Source organism: Euprymna scolopes, chromosome 14, assembly GCF_053919585.1.
Source record: "Euprymna scolopes isolate OS-2025 chromosome 14, ASM5391958v1, whole genome shotgun sequence".
NCBI classification, from domain to species: domain Eukaryota; kingdom Metazoa; phylum Mollusca; class Cephalopoda; order Sepiida; family Sepiolidae; genus Euprymna; species Euprymna scolopes.
In genome coordinates, this window is record NC_136495.1 from 44,896,144 (window position 1) to 44,916,981 (window position 20,838).

The window sequence follows — 20,838 nt, forward strand, 5'->3', positions numbered from 1 at the left end:
AGTTGCGCTTCCGTCTGCGGCCTGGGGATCAGTGAACCGGAGGCTTCCAATTTCAGTGCTGTTGTCGTCCGATGAAGCCGGCGTATACCAGAATGATAGTTCACTGGTCGTGGAACTCGTTTCACTTTCGTCACCGAGCGGCGTCTGCGCCTGTGATGCCGCTTGCAGGTCCCTGACGTGTCGGGGCACCCCATCAATCCGCACGGCTTGCGATCTGATCACCTCGGTAACACGCCCAGTTCCATAGCGCGTGGTGCATCTGCCACGGGGGTTCTTAACCCAGAAGACGTCTCCCACTTTGATACTCTCTTTTGTCGCCTCTGGCTCGGGTAAAGGGCTGGCCTCTAACCCTTTCACCCTGACATGGTACCGGTGCAGCGCCTCAGCCGGCGCGGTAGAGGGCGAGACATCGTCCTTAGGGGTGACGTTGTACCAGTATAGCGCTTCAGGCACTGTACACCCCTTTCTAGCTGCAATGGTCTTGATGGCCCGGTGGCTCCGTTCCACGATCCCGTTCCCGCTAGGCACATGGGCGCACCGAAATCGTAGTCGTACACCCCAGCCTTCTGTGAACTGCTTGAACTGCCCGCTAGCAAAAAAAGTGGTGCCGTTGTCGGTCAGTATTTCGGAAGGAGGGCCACGCTCAAGGAAGATACTTTCCAGTTCTCGAAGTGGCTGCCACAACGCAAACCTAGACAGTCCACAGTCAATCATCGTCAAAAAATCCCCGCCGTTGTGGTGGGTCACGTCCACCGCAAGCCTGTCCCAATTGTTCTTTATGCTCAGTTTTCCCTTCTTCCACCGGGCAGGCGCCGGATTGATCGACTTGCAGGTTTCACAGCTCCTTCCTTGACACACAGGGTTCGACCAGTCTAGTGAAGTAAAGAGTTCGGTTTACACCGGGGTGCCCACTCTGGCAATGGACATCAGCAACATGGTCTGGTTTGAATCGACGCCCCCACCGCGGCGCAGTTCACAGGTGCCTGTTCTTCCATTTCTTTTGGCAGGTCCAGCCAATGGTGCAGCACTCTGGTCAGCCGATCCGCGCGATTCTGACAGGACTGTAGCGCCAGGTTGACCCTCTTCACTATGGCATCGAGTTCAGCCAGGTTGATGTGCCTGGCGTCATTTTCTGGCCGAAGCCAGCAGGCATCTTCCACGATAGATCCGTTGACCGCCAGAGCAACACTGAGGGCGAGCGAGCTGGCGTCCACCCAAACCGTAAACTCGCTCCCGTCAACGCACCATTTTCCTCGCACCGGATCGTCCTCGGAGACTCTGGCCAAAGTCTCCTCTAGCATTTTCCGCAGGGTGGGGTTGCGCAGCTCGTCGTCCAACCCGGTTGACATGGAAGTCGCTCGTCGCTTTATGGCCGCCACCGCCACCTGGAGCCACCCACACACGGGGAAGTGGGCCACCAGTTTCCCACAGATGGAGAAGACGCACGTACGCGTGACGCTAGTTGGGACTTCCGGGACGTCACCACCTCTTTACCAGCGGAGTCCGTCTGCGCTGCCGCTCACGTGCAGGCCAAGCACCTTCGTCCCATCTCGCAGTCGCTCCGGCTTCTTGCACGTTAACCCAAAGCTTTCGAAGTGTTCTTTAACCTTCTGTGCAGGCATGAGGCTCTCGTTCACGTAGATGTCATCAATATATGATGATGTTGCTTGTTGCACGGCTTCGTCCTGACTGCGGAACGCTTGCTTGATTGCCGTCATGATGTTTGGGGCCACGTTCAGGCCGAACCCTAGCCTCGTCAAGCAATAACGTGTCCCTTTAATCTTGACCGTCTGGTACGGCCACAGCGATTTTTCGACGCCTATCTGCAAGTAAGCTCTTCGCAAATTCAATATTGCTGTGTCCACCCCTTGTTGCCGCCACTCTCTCAGTTTGCATGCACAGACGTCTGCACCCGCCGTGTGCGGGTCAACGTGCTCGTTGAGTTCCCGGTACTCCATGACGGGTCGGACTTTTTGTTTGTTCTCAAGTTCATCTTCTAGGTATGGTACCAGCCAGCCATTGTCCTTCCAAACCTGGAGCTCTGCCTCGTACTGCCCCCTAACATTGGTGGCTGGTCACCCGACCACTTGCAGGACACGGTCCAGGCGTTCATGCCCCTGTCGTATTTTGCGTGGAAGTCGGGTTCATCAAGAGTGATGGCTGCACAGACCGGTGTCTCAAGTTGGGAGAACCTTACATCACCGGCGCCGTTTATGGTGATTCCGCCCAGCCATGTAATGGAATCTATTCCAAGAAGAAGGTCGTACCCCAGTAGTTCCCCGTCGACCACCAACGCCTTCACAGCCACCGGGGGGCCACTGCCAATGTTTACGTAGACCTCGCTCATCCTACTACACATCAGCGAACCTCTGCCAACGGTTAGTACCGGGACCTTCCCCTCATTCCATGCGGTGCAACATCCCTTGCGTATCAGGGTTTGAGTGCACCCGGTATCAACCAGCGCTGAGCGTTTGCGCCCGTCAACATTCACGATTACTTCAGGGAGCGCCTTGTTCACAGCCGCTTTGGGGAGGGTGTTGGCACCTCGGCTTCCTCCCCCTGCTCGTTTCCCCGGACACACCCAAGCTAAATGGCCTGGCTTGCTGCAACGGTAACAACGCACCCGCTTCGTACTCCATAATCCGGAGCGCGCTTCGCGTCACTCCTACAATCCCTGACGAAGTGGTTGGGGCCGCCACATTTATAGTATCGTCGGATCTCTACAGGCGATTCCAATGCCTCAACTGCCGCCAAGACTGGCTCCTCGTCATCCTTCATGATGTTTCGGGCTCTAGCCAATAGCTCCTCTAATCCAAGCTCATTGAGTCTCGATGACGCCCGCATCAGTCGACTGGCGTTTTCCGGGAGCCCAGACAGGAAGGCGCACGCCAGTATGCGGTTGCTTGCACCCCCGAAGGGGGCGGCAAGCTTCTTCGGATCAGCCAGATAGACATCCGTCTCTCCTGGCCCAAGCCGTCGTCCAGAAAATTGCCGCCAGGCAACAAAAGGGTCCGCTCCAAATGCTCCGTACAACGCCTCTTTAATTTGTTCTATAGTCGCGTCATCCCCGAGCTGCTGATACACGGCATAGGCCCCCTTGGTGAGCCTAAGCGGGATGACTATAGCTGGGTCCTTTATCTTGCACAACCGGCAAATGCGTTCAGCTTTCTCTAGCCATTCGACCACCGAAGGTCCTTCCGGGAAGCCGTCAAATTCTGGGATCAATTTCAGGTTGAACTTGTCCATACCGGAGATATCAGCCGAAATAGCTTGAAGTTGAAGTCCAATCTAAACAAATTCAAAGTCCAAGGGACAGGAAAGCGGTTCGATCAGTACACACACACAGACACGGTGACACGCCACCAATACGAACCAGCGTACACAATTACCAACCGGCCGTTCTTTCCTTACTGCTTGCCTTCCAAAACGACCTGAATTTATAGTTGTCGAAGACCAACTGATTTGCATATATGCACGAGATTTGGCGAGAGTTTCCGAGATCATACCATTACAAAACGCCGTCAGCGCCATCTTGGAATTCTTTTCCTATCCTAGCTTCGCAGTGATGACAAAGCACACACGCACACCTAGGTCATTTGAACGGTAAGCCCTCATTTTCACAGCTTTCACCACATAAACACTAAAAACATATCCAGTTAGGTAGAAAAGTAACTTATCTTGCCTTTGATAACATTTATTTGTTCTATATTTGTTTAGTGACAACTTTTTCGAATCTATGTGTACAGTAACACAAACCCGAAACTTTGTATAATGACTAAAAAATGAGTCAGAATACACAAATTGAAAGTAAAAGTTATTTTATTTAGAAAACAAAGAAGACTCTCCTATAAATAAGAACACTGGATCCATATGATATGTTTTAAAAATTAAGAGACTATATATTCAAGATAAAATTTACCCATTATAGTAAGGAGCAAAGCAATTCACACAAATAGTTAAATTTCACTTTTGCCAATAAGTTAGTACTTACTGTTGCAAGACTCATTTATATAAGTTCATACATCATCGGAAAAATAGAAACTTAGCAGATTAGACAAGAATTTTTAAGAAGGTTCCAACAATTCGTGGAGAGAAGTTGATTAATATAGATGAATTTTATCCTTTCTTCAGAGTAATTATACAGTAAACAGTACTATTAGATATTATCATATAGATTTCAAAAATAAATTATTCGGTGTTCTATTTATAGGACAATGAAACAATGGTTTAATATTAATACTATTTAATCCCGGACAAGGCTGGGAAAGGAATACCTTTAAAAACAAAAAAATATTTTCAATTTATTTCATCGATTTCTATATTTAATCCTGATCAATTGTTTTTTTTTTTTTTTTAGACATGAATAGCATAACCTGTACTTTTACTCTACCTAAGGACACCTGAAAAAAAAAAGAAAAAAAAAGAAAAAGAAAAGGTAGATCTTAAAAAAAAAAGAAAGGAAAAAAGAGGGAAAGGAAGTCTTGATTTGTCCTTTTGCTTTCATTCTCTGATCTTTACTTGCCTTTATTTAACTGACAGGAGGAAAGGAAGGGAAAATAAAAAGAGAAAGAGAGAGAGAGGGTTGAAAAAAAAAAAAGTGCTGCCAGTTCTGGTTTTAACAAACATTCAACTATGATAAAGAAAGAAAATATTTGGTACAGTGTCAATGTTAAATTTTAAAACAATGCATATGAAACCAAAACCATATAACTAGTTGCTAGTATTAATTATTGCGATAAATATTGGAAAACAGGAAGCCTTTCTGACAAGAGATCATGAAAGAGTCGAGGCATTATTGTAAAAGATGCCAGGTAAACCATTAATTTTAATTTATTACAACTGCTTTATTTTTAACTGGCATAAATTTGCTATGCGACAGTAAGAATATTTATTATTCATCACTTTTGTGTTTTCTCTGCCATGTTACACGGGCGGAAGACATGATCTGCAGCAACTTTGGTATAATAATTGCACCATGATCTGATCATCATCCGTTCTATTCTAGTAATATGAATGAAAACTTATTCAATTCATAGGTAATACAATGTAAGATCAAATATTAATTTTATCCAAAATATACACAAAAACAAAGTGAAGGGAAGTATTGCAACAGGTTTGTTTGTTTTCGATAAATGTTCTAAATGTGGCAATCAACAGTTTTTATAAATTCTACCCTTTGCCCCCCATGCTTTTTCGTAAGGATGAGCTTTTATTCTTTTCATCTGATTATTCATAGATTTCTTGGAAATATCTGATAAAATTTATTAAACATTTTAAGCGTTAGAGTCCGTGTTCTATTTACTATATAAGTTTAACATAAAATGACCACCCCGCTTCTTAGCCACATAGCATAGGATCGAATGAGTAACGATTTTTATATATTTCCAAAATGTTTGCTATCTTGGGGAAAGAGGTCCTCTTTATTTTTCTGCTGAAAAAAAAATGTTGAACATGTAAAAAAATTAGCATGCTCTTTCAGTAACCCTAATACTAACCTGAGCCCACTTTGGCAAAAAAAAAATATATATATATATATATATATATATATATATATATATATATAAGCATTTGTTGAAAAAGATTTTATAAGTTGTAGCCATTTTGTAAAATACAAACAAATGTTACCTGTTCTTTCATACATTACGTGGTCAAGAAAGGGATGATCAGTAACATTTTATGGTCAAGGTGAAGTCATTTTAGGTTAAATTTATATAGCAAATTGAACCTCCTAAATTATAAAATATTTTTCTGGAATGTTAACATGTAATTGCATGAAACAATTTATGTCCACGAGATCAATCTGTTTCAGCAGATCTTACGATTTGTTTTGGCTAAAGGTCAGGTATCGCTTGCATGAAGCATTGCACTGCCATGTTTACAGGTCCTATGTTTGCAGTGCAATATTCCATGCAAATGAAACCTGCTCTTTGGCCAAAGTAGACTTGCTACGATTGCAACACAACAACAGAGCAATGGTCTGTAATGTGCAGTCATTGTTTGGGGTGAACTAGAGTTCAAAATAAATTAATTACAAATTGTATGGTCAAAAAATCTGCTGGGACAGCTTGGTCTCATGAACATTAATATCATTAATAGAGAAAGGCTTTGTTGCTATGGAGAAGTAAAACACTTGAGTGTTTCTATCAAGGTTTGGAAATCCCTGGTATACAGAGAAGAGATCATCCTAAGTTGCCTTTTGAAAGATTGCATAGTGTCAAAGCTCTCTGTAGTTGATCCTCATGGTAGTTTCTTGTAGGGGTAGAGTGAGATCTGTCATTGGTACAGCTAGACACTCAACATTGAACATTAAAGTTCCCACTAACATGAAGAGTGAACAGACAGGATCTTGTCAATTTTGTCAGAGATTAGCTCAATCACAGCAACTCCATCAGTGAGAGAATGCTAGAGGACGAAGATGATAATGGTGTTGTTAACAAGTGCAAGATAGAAACACACATAGGGAAAATTCATTGAAAGTGTTTCTACCACTTAGAAAACCATCCCTGATGTAGGTGCAGATTCATGAGCATAGGAATTTTGGGGATTCAGTTTTAAGGTCATGTTTGTATAACCTGTGATCATTAAGTTGTTTGTAGAACCTGAACACCCAATGCCAGTTTTGCACAGTAACATGTCAGCTTAGGTCTCCTGTAAGTGGATTTCAACTTTTAGAATGTTGGAAAAGGAAATCTGATAGTAGGGACCTACAGGAGAAGATAGGGTTCTGAAGTTTTTTTTTTATGTCTTGTGATTTATGCTGGAATTGGAAGATATGTGGAAGAGGTTGGCAGAGAAGTTAAGAGCAAAACACAGAGATGGCAAATAAAAAAATAGGTCCTCTTTGAAGCTATTGAAGAAAGAAAAGCTATAGCAATTCCCACTATCTCTATTAAACAAGATGAACGTTAGTGTAGTCAACAAAAGTGACTTTTATACCTATCTGTCTCATTTTTTTTTTAGAGTTTTTTTTTTAAAGTATTTTTTAATCATTTTTTTTTTCTTCTGAAATATTCACTTTTCACAAGGTCTAAGCAAACAAAAATAGTCGCCAACACATGAAGAATGCAGTGGCCATCTTTGTTGGCTTAGACTTCATGAAAAGTAAATATTTCAGATGAAATAGAGAGCAATTAAAGCTACTTTAAAACGCACAAAAAACGAACTAGGTAGATATAAAAGTCACTTATTGGCTATGGTATCATTTATTTATCTATTTGAATTTTTCCCTTAAAAAAAAAATTTACATTAAATTAATATAGAAAAGTGATTCCTCACTTTTTGAAACTATAACTTCTTCATATCTTTGAAACTTCTCATTTCCTGGAATTTTAACTCATTTTCCTTTTCAGCGCCCTTGAAAACCCATAATAGTGGTAATTTTAAAGGATTTTTTGAGGGTGGAAAAATAGTACACCTTTACCATATATATATTACTGCTGAGATGATTAATCAGAATCGGACAAATCAGAACATGAGGTATTAGAATCAGAAAATTTTGCGCATATTTCCCAATGCCAACAACAGTTTTTTCAATTCTCCCAGGATATCTTAGCACTAAGTGAAACTAACTTGCACTCCTCCATCCCCTCTAACATTTTTAACATGTCTGGTTATCTTCCACTGACAGACACATGCATGGACTTGGAGTCTATATTCGCAACACCCTCGCCATGACTAGGGAATCTAAACTAGAATCATATGACCAGGCCTTCATGTGCTTTAAACTAACTTCACAACATAGCGTTTGCTACTTATATTTTCTTTATCGTTCTCCCTCGACCATGGATTGTACTCTAATCAATCAGGTCTCTGACAGCATAGATGTAGCACTCTCTCTTGACATAATCGGCCAAATTCATGTATCTGATGACTTTAACGCCCACCACAATAATTGGCTTGGCTTCTCTAACTACACAGATGCAGCTAGTAGCATCATCCATAACTTTCCTATATCCCATTCCTTGACACAGACAGTAACATTCTCAATCAGACTCTCAGATCATCAGGACTAGCAAGCCTCACTTCTGGATCTATTTCTGATAAGAGTTCTTGAGAATTGTGTAATAAATGCCCATTGCCCACTCGGGAATTCTGATCATGCTGTGATAATGATAGACATCACTCTAAACTCTAAGTTGAAGAGTCATTACTAAAAATGACAAGGTATTACAATAAGGCTGACTGGGATGCCATTAGAGATTACACCAGAGATGCCCCATGGGGAAATATCTTTTCTCTTCCTATGGAACAGTGTGCAAATGAGACCACTGAATGGTTCAAAGCAGCAATTGAAGCACATGTTCCCACACAAAATTTCTTTAGCAAACTACCACTCTCCCCAATGGTTTACTTCTACTTGTGCAGCTGCGATTGCTCAAAGGTACCATGCGTACCGCAGATTTATCCGGCATAAGTCCAGTACAAACAGACAAAAGTTTATAGAAGATAGAACTAACTGTAAGAAAGAAGTAGCAACAACTAAGAGAGAATATACCAAAACCACCAGAAAACGCATTGAAGCACAGAAATTTGGAACTTGTGATTTCTGGAAAATCTACAACAGCGTAGTAAATAATGGGCAATCAACAATTCCCTCACTATCCAACAACCGTACGGTTGCTTGCACGGCAACTTGCCCATCAGTTTTCCTCAAACTCTACTTTGGACCCAGCAAACCACTCCCTCCCCAAATTTCCTTTGTAGACAGAAACCACACTAGATCTGAAAACACCTTTTTTTAAGTACATGATATAATAAACAAAGCCGATAGCCATTAGTCACGTGTTCTTGTGTAATGAATGAATGCGTGAATGTAGGATTGACATGAAATTCTTAAAGATAAACTAAAATGACCGAAAAATGGCCTGAAATGACTTAAATAAATACAAAGTAAATGACTTAGAATGACTTTAATGAACTTAAGGATGAATTGAATGACCTTAAGAATGACATGAATGCTTAAAAAATAACTGGAATCCTTTAAAAACACTTGAATGATCTGGAGAATGAATTGAATGGCTTTGAGACTGACTGGTTGTAAAGTGGGTGATCATTTTACATTAAATTAATACAGAAAAGTGATCCCCAACTTTATATCACAATAAGTACAGCATGTAAGAACAGATAATACACTTTGATTTTGGCCAAAAGGCCAAGAAAAGCTTAAAAAGCTAAGAACAGCACCTATTAACAACAGACCTTCGATCTTAACCAAAAAGGCCAAGCACAAAAGTGTTACGGACAGACCGACAGACCAACGGAGTGACTTATAGAGTCACTTGTACGCGACTAAAAACCTAGACACCTCAAAAACATGTGGAACTGATCTCATCCCGGCTGTACTATTAAAAAATACTCAGCCAAGGTTGTTCCAGTTCTCTCCAAACTCTTCAACAAATACCTTAACAAATCATGCTTTCCTGACTGCTGGAAAACTGTTTCCTACTTTTCATCAAAATATGTGAGTTCATAATTAAAGCTCTAGTCCACCACCTTACAGTTGCTAAACTTCTGTCCAACCATCAATATGGATTTAGACAAGCCCATTCTACTGTAGATATTCTAACTGTAATCCTTGAACTGGATAAGGCCAGAGAGGGAAAGGCAGTAGCCCTAGATATATCTAAGGCTTTTGACAGGGTATAGCACGATGGTCTTCTCATGAAAATTAGATCCTATGTTATTATTGGACAAATACTCAACATAATTAAATCCTTCCTAAGTAAGAGAAGAATCCAGGATGGTCGTACGTCTAAACAATATGATATATATGCGGGTGTACCACGGGAGTCGATCTTTGGACCTTTATTATTCCTCATATTCATAAATGACCTCTCTGATAAAATAGTCTCTGAGATGGGTATATTTGCTGATGACACCATGCTCTATATTAGGCATGAGGAGAAAATAAATGAATATATATCCAAGGCAATAGCGAAAACCCTAGAGGAAGACATCCAGTCTGTAGTGGAATGGGGACAAAAATGGAAAATAACATTCAACGCTGCCAAGACTAAGCTTGTTTTCTTTAATAATTACAAGAAACCTTAACCGCCAATGGCTAAAGATACATTACCTGAAAGTACTTCATTCAAACTCCTCGGCTTAACGTTCACAAGGAACATGAGTTGGAACAGATACATCGAGAGCATTGTCAAGGTAGGGCAGGTCAATTTGCAACTTTTTTCAGAAAATCAACATGGCACTACTGATGATAGTTCAGATTTGACGTGATAAGAACATATACCAAAAATTAGATTCCCATCTTGAACAGTAAATTGAGCATTTAATTTTAAAAATCGTATAGAAAAATGCTAAAAATCCTTCATTTTCATAGCATTTTTCACAACACTGACTTTGAAATTTCACTATTTTTATAAAATATTCAATTAAAATTGATATATTTATATGAAATACATTGAAAGAAAAATAAATACATTTTAATTATGAATCATAACTAGCAAAATATCTCAACTTTTACTGCACTGATTAAACAAAACAAAAAAAAAAGCTAATTAGCAACTAAGTCTTTTTAATTTCACAATTCAAAAAAATATGTGGAGATGTATTACACAGTATAACAACTTGATACAAGTTACAGAACCATGTATTTTAATTTTTTATTAGAGGCAATAATATAAACTTATACAGAACAATTTAGTTCTATTATAATTTCCTTTTGAGGAAAATCAAGGTCTAATTTGCTGGTACGATGACTTTGTAATAATGGTTCTGTCTTGCTTCCTGCCCATATACAACTTTTTGAGAAAAATCAATCAAATTTGACCAGTGTGTGACTGCAAACTTGATAGCAGTAATTTTTTATTTTTTTGAGTTGTTCACTATTTCTGGGAAAAACAACACAAAAAAGAACACAACAATTATTTGAAAACATTTATTTTTTTATATTTTTGCGATGTAATATGAATAAAACTAAGTATTATTTGGGTAAATTAAGAAAACTAATAAAATTTAATGGATAAATATTTATTTACCTAATGGACAAAATCGTTTGAATGCCCTCTACTCTCACATCCAATTCATCTGAGTTTATCATCGATGTTATATTTTCCGGAAGTAGTGCAAACACACTATATTTTGAACAGTTTAAAACAGTAATTTGGATTTCACTTAACTGTTTTGTTCTCTGAATCATTAAAATATACTGTTGTTGGCTAAAAAAAAATATTGTCGGTTTTGATCTCAAACCAACTAACTGCATACACTTGGATGATAAATCTGACCAAAATGTTTAATTTATCAGTGTTTGAGGATAGACAACTCTAGTCCATAAACACATTAATCTTGTGGCTTATGTTAGCCATCTTCCTTGATTCAAGGGCCCAATTTTCTAAGTTAACTTATCCACAAGAAATGCCAACAGCATACTCAAAAAGTAGCCTCTAGTCTTCACACTTAAATTATTTGTTTATTCTGCTGTCAGAAGATCGGGAGGGACACTAATTTTTTTAGAATTCTACTTGAGGCAAATCTTGATAATTATTGATACAAAGTTTCCTCAAATGACCAGTAAATGTTGTTAGGCTTTTTGTTGTTCCATCAATTAATTTAAAAATTGCTGTAAATGGCAGTTCTTCTAGTAGAACCTGAAAATGGGAAAATTTGCATGTTTAATAATAGAGCCAGATTACATAATAAATACCAATATATTATTTTATTTTCCGCAAAAAAGGAACATAATTGCAGGTGAATCTATAGAATTAATTTTACCTCCTTGTTAGGAGGGCAAGTGCAAATTATGTGCCTTGTTTGACAATTTTCTGTCTTGCACTTTATTGCAAAGTCATCACATCTCAAAGTTTACAGCTACAAGAAGATATATCAAACAGTCTGTCTAGCTGTTCTTTCATTCTTTTCACTTTGACAGGAAATCTCTTGCAGCAATCAATCTGTTTGGCCCTCTTACAGCAAAATATATTGACCTTCTGTCCTATATAATGTTACCTTAACAAGGCCAATTGTGGATTGACTGCTTGTCGAATACTAATTATTTCCTTGACAATTAACTTAGAAATCTTACTATTTTTTAAGTGGGGATAACTGTTTTCGAGGAACTAACTAAACTGGATGACTTGTTGTGAAGTTGGGGGTGCTGTTTAATCCAAATGACAAGGTGGACCAGCGAATTTTGTGAACTACAGGTTAAAACTGAAAGTCATGCTTTTACTGACATTCTAATCTGAAAAGTAAAATAAATAAATGGATTATAATTGAAGGAAACTGTATTAGGCTATCTTCCAGTTTCATACGTAAAAAAATAAGTGCTAGTTATAAGAAATAATGAAAAACTCTGTAGAGGTGAATTAGATATATTGCAAAGAGAGGACTAAACCAAATCAGAGGCATAATAGTGTTTAGTTTAGACATTTTTAGCAGATTTTAGCTCCTCCTTTGATAACATGAACTTATCCATAAAGAGATTCATTCTTGCTGTAGCTGTGCCATTTTAAACAAGTGTTTGTGCATCTATGTTACTATGCTATTTTTAATAGTATTTTCAAGTTAAATTTAATTTTATGAAATTTTTGTTTATTAAATTTTTAGGTGAAAGTACAGAATAGTTACAATACAACCTCCTTCCCATATTAAGAATGGCTTTCTAAATAACAATTATTTTAGCACAATAACATGCACAAATAATGAAAAACCTTTAAAGGAGTTTCCTTATTTACTCGTATTAATCTTTATGGGTTATCTGATTTTAAAACTATAATTTTAGAAAAACACTACTTAAAAACAATTACTCCCTAAAAATAAAAGAAATTAAAATTTGACACCAATTTTCTGCAAAGTATTTTTTATTAAATAGAAACATTTACATGGTTATGTTTCATAAAGAATGTGTAGAATTAAATTGTATGGACTATTTCTTTTTTAATATAAAACTGGAGTATTACCATATTTTAATATAAATTTCAAATAGAATTGGATGTGAAATATTAGGTTGGTGCAAAAATAATCCTTTTGACGTTCATTTAAACGTCACAAAATGACATTATTTTTGCACCAACCTAATTGAAAAACAAATTAAAAATAATAAAACAAATGTTTAAATTCACTGCAGACACTTGAAATATAATAATATATATTTTAAACAAGTCTTTTTCGTTTTTCCTTTCGAAATAATTAAGCCTAAATCGTTATGTTTTCAAATTAAATAATAAACAAACGTTAATTTTCAATATCAATAACGAGCGTGTTTTGCGACAGTGAAATCTAAAATGTTTCCAACCCAAAAACTTCCTGAAATGAAAAAGCAAACTTTGGTCGTTATTATTTAAAAAACATAATTTTGCCTTTATACTTAATATTTATTTTATTAATTCACTATATTCACTCATTTTATTTAAAAATGTAGTTTAAAAATTATTCTAAATAACGATTCCATTTTCTTAACAGTATGGATTGTTTTGATGATGGGACGTTCTTAACAATTCACTGAAAAACTTTTAATCGCTTCAATTTTTCAACTTTTAAAGTCATTTTCTCAAACAAAGAACGATTTTGAGAAAAATATTTCGTGTAGGTCTTTTCTAAGTCAAACCACAATTATCATCATCATTGCCTCACTGGGGTTCCAAAATCGACCTGCCCTATTGTCAAGGCTGCTGTGAAGAAGGTGGGCTTTCTCTATCGTGCTAAAAAGTTACTTACGCCTGAAAGTATCCTGTATCTCTACAAGGTTACCATTCGTATAGAGTTTTGTTGTCACATTTGGGCTGGTGCATCTGCTACTAGTCTCTCACTTCTGGACAGGGTTCAAAAGAGAGTTGCCAACCTGATAGGTGCTGAACTGTCATCTAAGCTTCAACCTCTGTCCCATCAATGAAATGTTGTATCCCTCTGCCTGTTTTACAAGTATTTTCATGGTGGATGCTCTGACGAACTACAAACCCTTGTACCCCTTTGACGTAAATACCCCTAACAAACAGTAGAGATCCCTAGATATAAGACAGCCTTCTACTCCTATAGTTTCTTCCCCAGAACTGCTAGACTGTGGAATTCCCTTCTGGCTTCCTGCTTCTCCAGCTGTACTGACATGCAGAAGTTCAGTGCCTAAACCTAATCACAGATTCCATGAACAAAGTTTCTTTCTTAAAATTGCACACTTGTGGAACTCTCTACCTTTTGCCTGCTTTCCGGGTGACTATAATATGGTCGTCTTCAAGTCCAACATAAACAAGTTCTTGATGAACCGTCCCCCTTAAGTAATCCAATTTACCAAATTTCCACTACCATCAATTATTACGACATTGTCCCTTTGAACATGGTACGCTTATTAAACCTTATCCTCGATTGGCCTCCGAGCCTTGATAAGTGGGGACTCCTTTGTAAAAAAAAAACAAAAACAAAAAAATATCTTGCTGCTCAACTCCCTACATAGGTATTCTTTCAACATATGTTCCTGATAGTAAAGTGGCACTGTCTTGTTTGGGGTGAAAATGTAATTCAAGAAAAAAAATTGCTTGACAGGTAGGTACGTATGTACATCAAAGATTTTCCTGTATTCTTTTTTTTTTTTTTTAAGGTTGAATTCTGGACAACAACCCATTTTTGTTACGTGTAGTTAACACACAACAAATATGATGGTTCCATTATACTATAGAGACTGTTGGAATATCTCCCAAATTTTGCTCGGTTACTAATAACAGGTTGTCGAAAAGAAAATATCCGTGACAGGTAAAAAAAACAAAAGAGAGAGCAGGAGGACTCGATTTTATCCAACGTTTTGAGCGAATAATTACTTACCTCAAATACGATATTTACGGAACTTTTAAAGGCTTTTAAATTCCATATATATATATATATATATATATATATATATATATATATATATATATATATATATAATTATTATTATTATTATTATTAAATATATATAATTATGCCAATAAGTCACAAATGAATACGTAAAGCAAAATAGTTTTTAATTAATTTTTCCAATGGTATTTTCTTTAAAATCATTTATGCATGTAATTATTACCAAATATGAAATGAAAACAGTTATACATTATTTTAAATCTAAAATCTACGGTACAAAGAGCACCTGTGTAATTTTTATGAATAACTATAGAAGCATTGAAGACAAAAATGATTTCTTTTTTTCTTAAATAAAAAAAAACAAATCTTTTAAAATCTGTTCGTAAATTAGTAATATATATGTTAGACGAACAGGTTTTCTTTTTTATATAATCGCGCGGGTCATTGTACTTAAAATAGTCAAATCGTTTGAATATTTTTTTAATTTCAACCATTTTTTTTTTTTTTTTAGAAATTGAGTTTTTATGATCCACTGATCCAGGTGTCAACCGCAATAGTTGGACCACGCAATTAATTTTGCGCGCAGTAAATTCATTAAGGCAAAATCAAACCTTCTTTTTATATTAAAAGTAAAAAACGGAACCATTTATTAAAAAATATATTATAAATAAAACAACTTACCATTTTGAAGCCGCAAAAAGAAAAACAATCTCCTCCCCTTTTTCTGAAGGCAACTGAAAAGAAATGTGCGTACTACGTTTTATCGATGTGTGCAAAATTTCACCGGACTGTTGCGTAAAACGTCACTAAAAAAAATGAACATACGTCATAGCGTATAATAAACAACAACAACTAACAACTCGTACTTGGCTTTCTGGCTAGAAACAAAGTATAGTATCTGTTCTGATACTACACTTCACCTTTTTTTGTCCTCTATCAGTGGAAGAGAAATCCTTCATGACTGAGGCAATTTGGTCAACGTCTAGAATCTTTCCAACTTCCAAAAAACCTGTACAATTACGACATAGAAGGTTTTCGAGGGTGCTCTGAAAACGAATATATACTAGAAATAGTTTTCATGATATGAAGAAATTACTTTTCAAAAAGTGGGGATCACTTTTCTTTATAAATTTAACGTAAAATCATCACCCACTTTTTGGCTACCTAGTGAGGGGGGCATTTTTTTTTTTTTTTTTTTTTTGCTAAAAGTTTTTTTTTTTTTGTTCTGCTTAGATCTTTTAATAAAGACACGAGAACATTAAAGAACCAAAATAAAGAAAAATATGTATACAGATACGATGTGATTCCTTATGTTATCAGTGGTGATCATTTCTGCACGCTCAAGCACATATTTTTGCCGCAAACAAGTAGTTTTCCGGATATTAAGCAATGTAATTTTTTATGTTATTAGTGGTGGTTATTTCTGTACGCGCAAGCGCGCATTTTTACGCACGAACTTCAAAAATATGCGCGTATAGAAATAACTACTTTTGATAACATAAAGAATTACTTGTTTGCGGCAACTTTAAATGCGATATTCCTTTCCAGCATACCCGAAAACCTATCCAGTTGTTAGGTAAAAAGATGATTTTTACGTGAAAAAGTCAGTAAAAATTTAAAAATATCACTAGGTGGCCAGAAAGTGGGTGCTCATTTCACGTTCAATTTATGTAGAAAAATGATCCCCCACTTTTTGAATAAGTAATTTCTTATGAAAACTATTTCTCTGTGCCACTTTTAAAGTATATATTCCCCACATTAAAAACCGACCTTGTGTCTAACTCTGCCATCGTGGGAAGGCAAGTAAATAGGAACAAAGTGTAGTATCTGTTTTGATACTACACTTCACTTTTTCTATCCTCGGTCAGTGGAAGAGAAATCTTTTATGACTGAGACAATTTTTATTCCTATCCAGAATGCCCCTTTTTGGGGAGCTGGATTTTCCCCATATTAAAAACCGACCTTGTGTCGAACTCTCCCCTTGTGGGGAGGCAAATAAATAGGAACATTTATTGATTATATTGAATGGTAAATAAAATAAAATCAAAAAATTTATTAAGTTATAAATGACTAGCCTGGGTGCCTGGCGTTGTCTGGGTGTTTGGAGGTGAGTGTTGAGCAAAAAAAAAATAAATAAATAAAAAAAGTGGTAGTAGGCAGGCAGGTTCAAACCCGTACCGCGAATGAGGTAAAGAACATGAAAAAAAAAAAATATGACTCTTTGCTGTTGCGCCCATCGCCAAACCGAACTAAACACTTTTCTACAGGGAGGTGTCGCTTTTTTCTCCGATATTTTCGAAAGTCATCCCCTCTTTTCGATTATCTAGCCTTAATTTAAACCTACATCACTTTTGGTTTGGTGATGGGCGCAACAGCAAAGAGTCAGTTTTTTTTTTTTTCATGTTCTTTGCCTCCTTCGCGGTACGGGTTTGAGCCTGCCTGCCTACTACCACATTTTTTTTTTGCTCAACACACACCTCCAAACACCTGGGCAACGCCGGGCACCCAGGCTAGTATTTAACTAAACACCACAAATTGGTTACATGTCCTTAAAACACTATCTTGTCGAAAATATTCTAATCCTCCACTCTAAAGTCTGAAATACATTTTTTTTTTCATTTATTTTATCGCTCAGTATGTAATCGCTAAAAAAATTGTAGAATCTCATTTTCTTGGGTGGGGGGAACACAATACAATAATACTGAAATTTAAATCATTAGTTATTATTATGGAAGAGTATGTGTTTTTCATTACATTTTCATGGCCCTTTGCAGTGGAATACTAAGGCAAAGTGTTGCCAGGGGCCCTAGTCATCTGTACCTTTTTATTTGAGGATAAAAATAAATTAAAGATCTGATGTTGATTGAAAAACAAAACAAAAACAAAAAAAAAAACAATGAAAAACACTGAAGTTGAAAAACAACCAAAAAACTTTTTTTAATTATCTGATAAATATATTTAATGAATTTTGACTTTGTGAGCTTCTGTAGAAGCAAAGTCACTTATTATTTTCTCAAACTCCAACAATTTCAGTTTTATACTCTATCGATATGAGCATTTGAAAAGTAATCTTGTGACATGCTCGATCTTAAACAAGTTTTATGCTATGATATGATACTGATGTACTCTACTCCGTGACTATATGGATTCTTCTAGACACTATGTACAGGGTGACCAAAAGAAAAAACGGACCCCAACTCTAATTAGGCCCCGTTTTTTAGTGTTTTGTCTGAATGAAATGACACTTTGGTCATAACTAGTTTATTATATTCAAAACATCACATCACAACACTAGGGTCTTTGGCCTTTTTTTCTCCGTTCTACAGCATATGTTCTAGATGGCCTCCATTTAGCTCCGTACATTTCTTGAGGCACAGCACGAAGTTGTCCATGACGTTCTTACAGACCGAATTGGTAATGGCTCTCATCTCCTCCCTGATGGCTTCCTTGAGTTCTGTGATGGTTCTGGGTTTCCCTGCGTAGACTCTGAGAAAAAAATCGGGGGGGGGGGCTTACGTCCGGGCTATGGGATGCCCACTCAAAATTAGTCTTGAGACTGATCACTCAGCCTCTGAAGTTCTCTTTCTGCCAATCCCGGGACAGGTTTGAGGTGTGAGAACTTGCTCCATCCTGCTGGGACCAGAACTTGCTCATGAGCGATGGGTAGATGGTCTGGAGCTCACTCTTGAAGGTTTTGAGGACCTCCACATACTGCTCCTTGGTGACTGTCACAGCTGCGCCAGATTCTTCGATAAAGATTGGTCCGATGATGCTTCTGGCCAAGATTGCAGCCCACACCGTGCACTTAGGAGAGTGCAGGGGCTTGGTGGCTACTTCATTGGGTCTGGAGGACCCCAAGAAGACATTTATCTTGGAGTTTGTCTTTCCATCAAGATGGATGTGGGCTTCATCTGAGGTCCAACGGAGGTTAAGGAAACTTGGTGTCTCCTCGATCTTCTCGAGCATCTTGACTGCCATAGCCCTCCTCTGCTTCTTATCTGAGTCTATAAGGGTCTGCAGCGTCTGTATTCTGTATGGGTAAGCCCTGATATCGTTCACCAGCACTCTCCTGCAAGTCTCACGGGACATACAGAGGGACTGACTTCGCTTATGCACAGAACGTTTCGGAATCTGCTTGAGAGACTCTCACTCTTTCGACCAGCTTGGCTGTTCGCTTCTTGGGACGTCCTGAGTGGCTTGGACGGTTCTCTCTGGCAGCGTTGAGGTTCTCCACGGTCCCATACTTCTCGAAGTGGTCCACCCATTCTGAATTCTGCTTTTGGATGGAGCCTTTTCACATTCGAACTGACGCATGAAACTGTCATGGGTTTTCTTAAACGAGCCTGTTTTGTAGTAAAATTTAACACAGTGTATTCTTTGTCCCAGCTCCCACTGGGGTCTTGGTGTACTCACGGTCATGGATTCTGCCATGTCCTGTAAAATAAGGGCAATCGGTGAATAAATAATGGAGATATCACATAAAGTGTACATGGGCCCGTTTTTTTGAGTCACCCTGTATATGTATGTTCTATGACTATATGAACTCTTTTAAACACTATGTTTATGACAAAGTTTCAAAGCATATTTTTTTCTGTAGCATACTATGCTCTACTTCTGTAAGTGCGCATGTGTGTAAATATACCACCATATTGTCTTATTTATTATCGGGCTTTCCATGTCACAACACTGGTGGCAAGAACTCGGACTTATATCAGATACAACATAACTATTACAACTGGAATGTTACATTTTCCAAAAAAGTTGTGTGCTCAGAAAAAATTCTTAATCACAACAGTAGTAATAAGAAGTTTAAAACCAGACTGAATTTTAAAAACACAAGGTATGCCAAATCTGCAAAACTTGAAGAGAACTTAAATGCCTACTAGAGAGAACTTGAATACTTACTAGACATTGTCATTGAGTGGCTAAGGTCTCTCTGTACCAGGATTATCAGAACAATCTGGCATGAGGATATTTTTCTTTACAAGTAAATGTTTGAATCACATAATATTCACAGCCCAAATAAGATCTCAGGATGGCTTACACACAGTAATTTTTACAAAGAAATGGTTCATCTTCTCCAAGTGATGTTACTTCAAATAACATCATGAAGTTGGATACTCAACCAGACTAGATGAATTCTTGTTCTGAAATCCAGTAAAACCGAGAGACAACAAGAAAGATATACTATAACATAGTTAAATAGTCAATTGGGGAGAGGAAAATTATGTTCTCAACTTCTTTACTAACTCAGTTTACCTAGGACGGGTAAAGGAGAACTTTAATGGAATATTCCAATATCTATGTATCTCATGTACAGATCAAGTGTTAACCCCGAGAAGGCAGCCCCTTGATTTCCGAGAACTTTGATTGAAGTAAAATAAAGCAGAAAGAGCAAAAGGAAACTCTTCAACCTCAGAAAACAGGATTGAAAAAAATATATATATGTTTTCATTCTTGAGTTGGATGTAAAATATTTCAAGTCAAGGTTTTGACATCTACATAATTTGACCACAGCAAAAAAAAGAAACTCCCAACAAAAGGTTTGTTGATTTTTCTTTGCTTTTTTTTTTTTCATTATTTAATCACAAATACAAAAATAAATGTGAATGAGCTTATTTTTTCTCTTGTTAAGAACTTCAGAATTTATTCTCCAATTAGAAAAGTTATGGAGGTGTAAAAAAAAACATAAATGAATAGAAACACACACTCACACACAAAAAAGGTGGTAGTCTGTTTTGGGGGTCCAAATGAAGGAATTTAAAAGTGGAATACTGAATAGCACTAAATATCACCAACAGCTTCGAGTAGAAGAGAAATTCTAAGAAAAACAAATAGAGGAAATGGAATATCATAAGAAAATAGAAATAGAAAAGCTTCGTTTAGATGATGTACACTATTTTCTTCAAGTAAACTCCCCAAATATCTTAGCATTAAATGAAACTAACTTTTACTTCTAACTGTTTTAACATTACAGGATACCTCCCTTTTTGACAAAAGGATTCAGACAGATATATGCATGAACTTGATCTATATTCATAAGGAAAATTAATTCAT

At 37.4% G+C, this 20,838-nt stretch overlaps 1 protein-coding gene across 8 annotated transcripts in view; it reads right to left on the reverse strand.

Annotated features, from left to right (window-relative positions):
- The window catches only part of LOC145292965 (AP-1 complex subunit sigma-2), a 143,114-nt gene extending 127,317 nt beyond the window's left edge, over window positions 1–15,797 (reverse strand). For 7 of the 8 annotated variants that reach the window (XR_013869633.1, XR_013869634.1, XR_013869632.1 and 4 more), the window contains exon 1: window positions 15,463–15,602. Coding sequence is in view for 5 of the 8 variants with exons in the window: in XM_080139195.1 (XP_079995321.1) it covers window positions 15,463–15,465 (3 nt within the window). In the remaining 3 variants the exon portion in view is untranslated. Of the gene's footprint in view, window positions 1–15,462 lie in introns of all 8 variants that reach the window. The other variant, XM_080139193.1, reaches the window with a different exon arrangement.
- Between the last annotated feature and the right edge of the window lie 5,041 nt (window positions 15,798–20,838).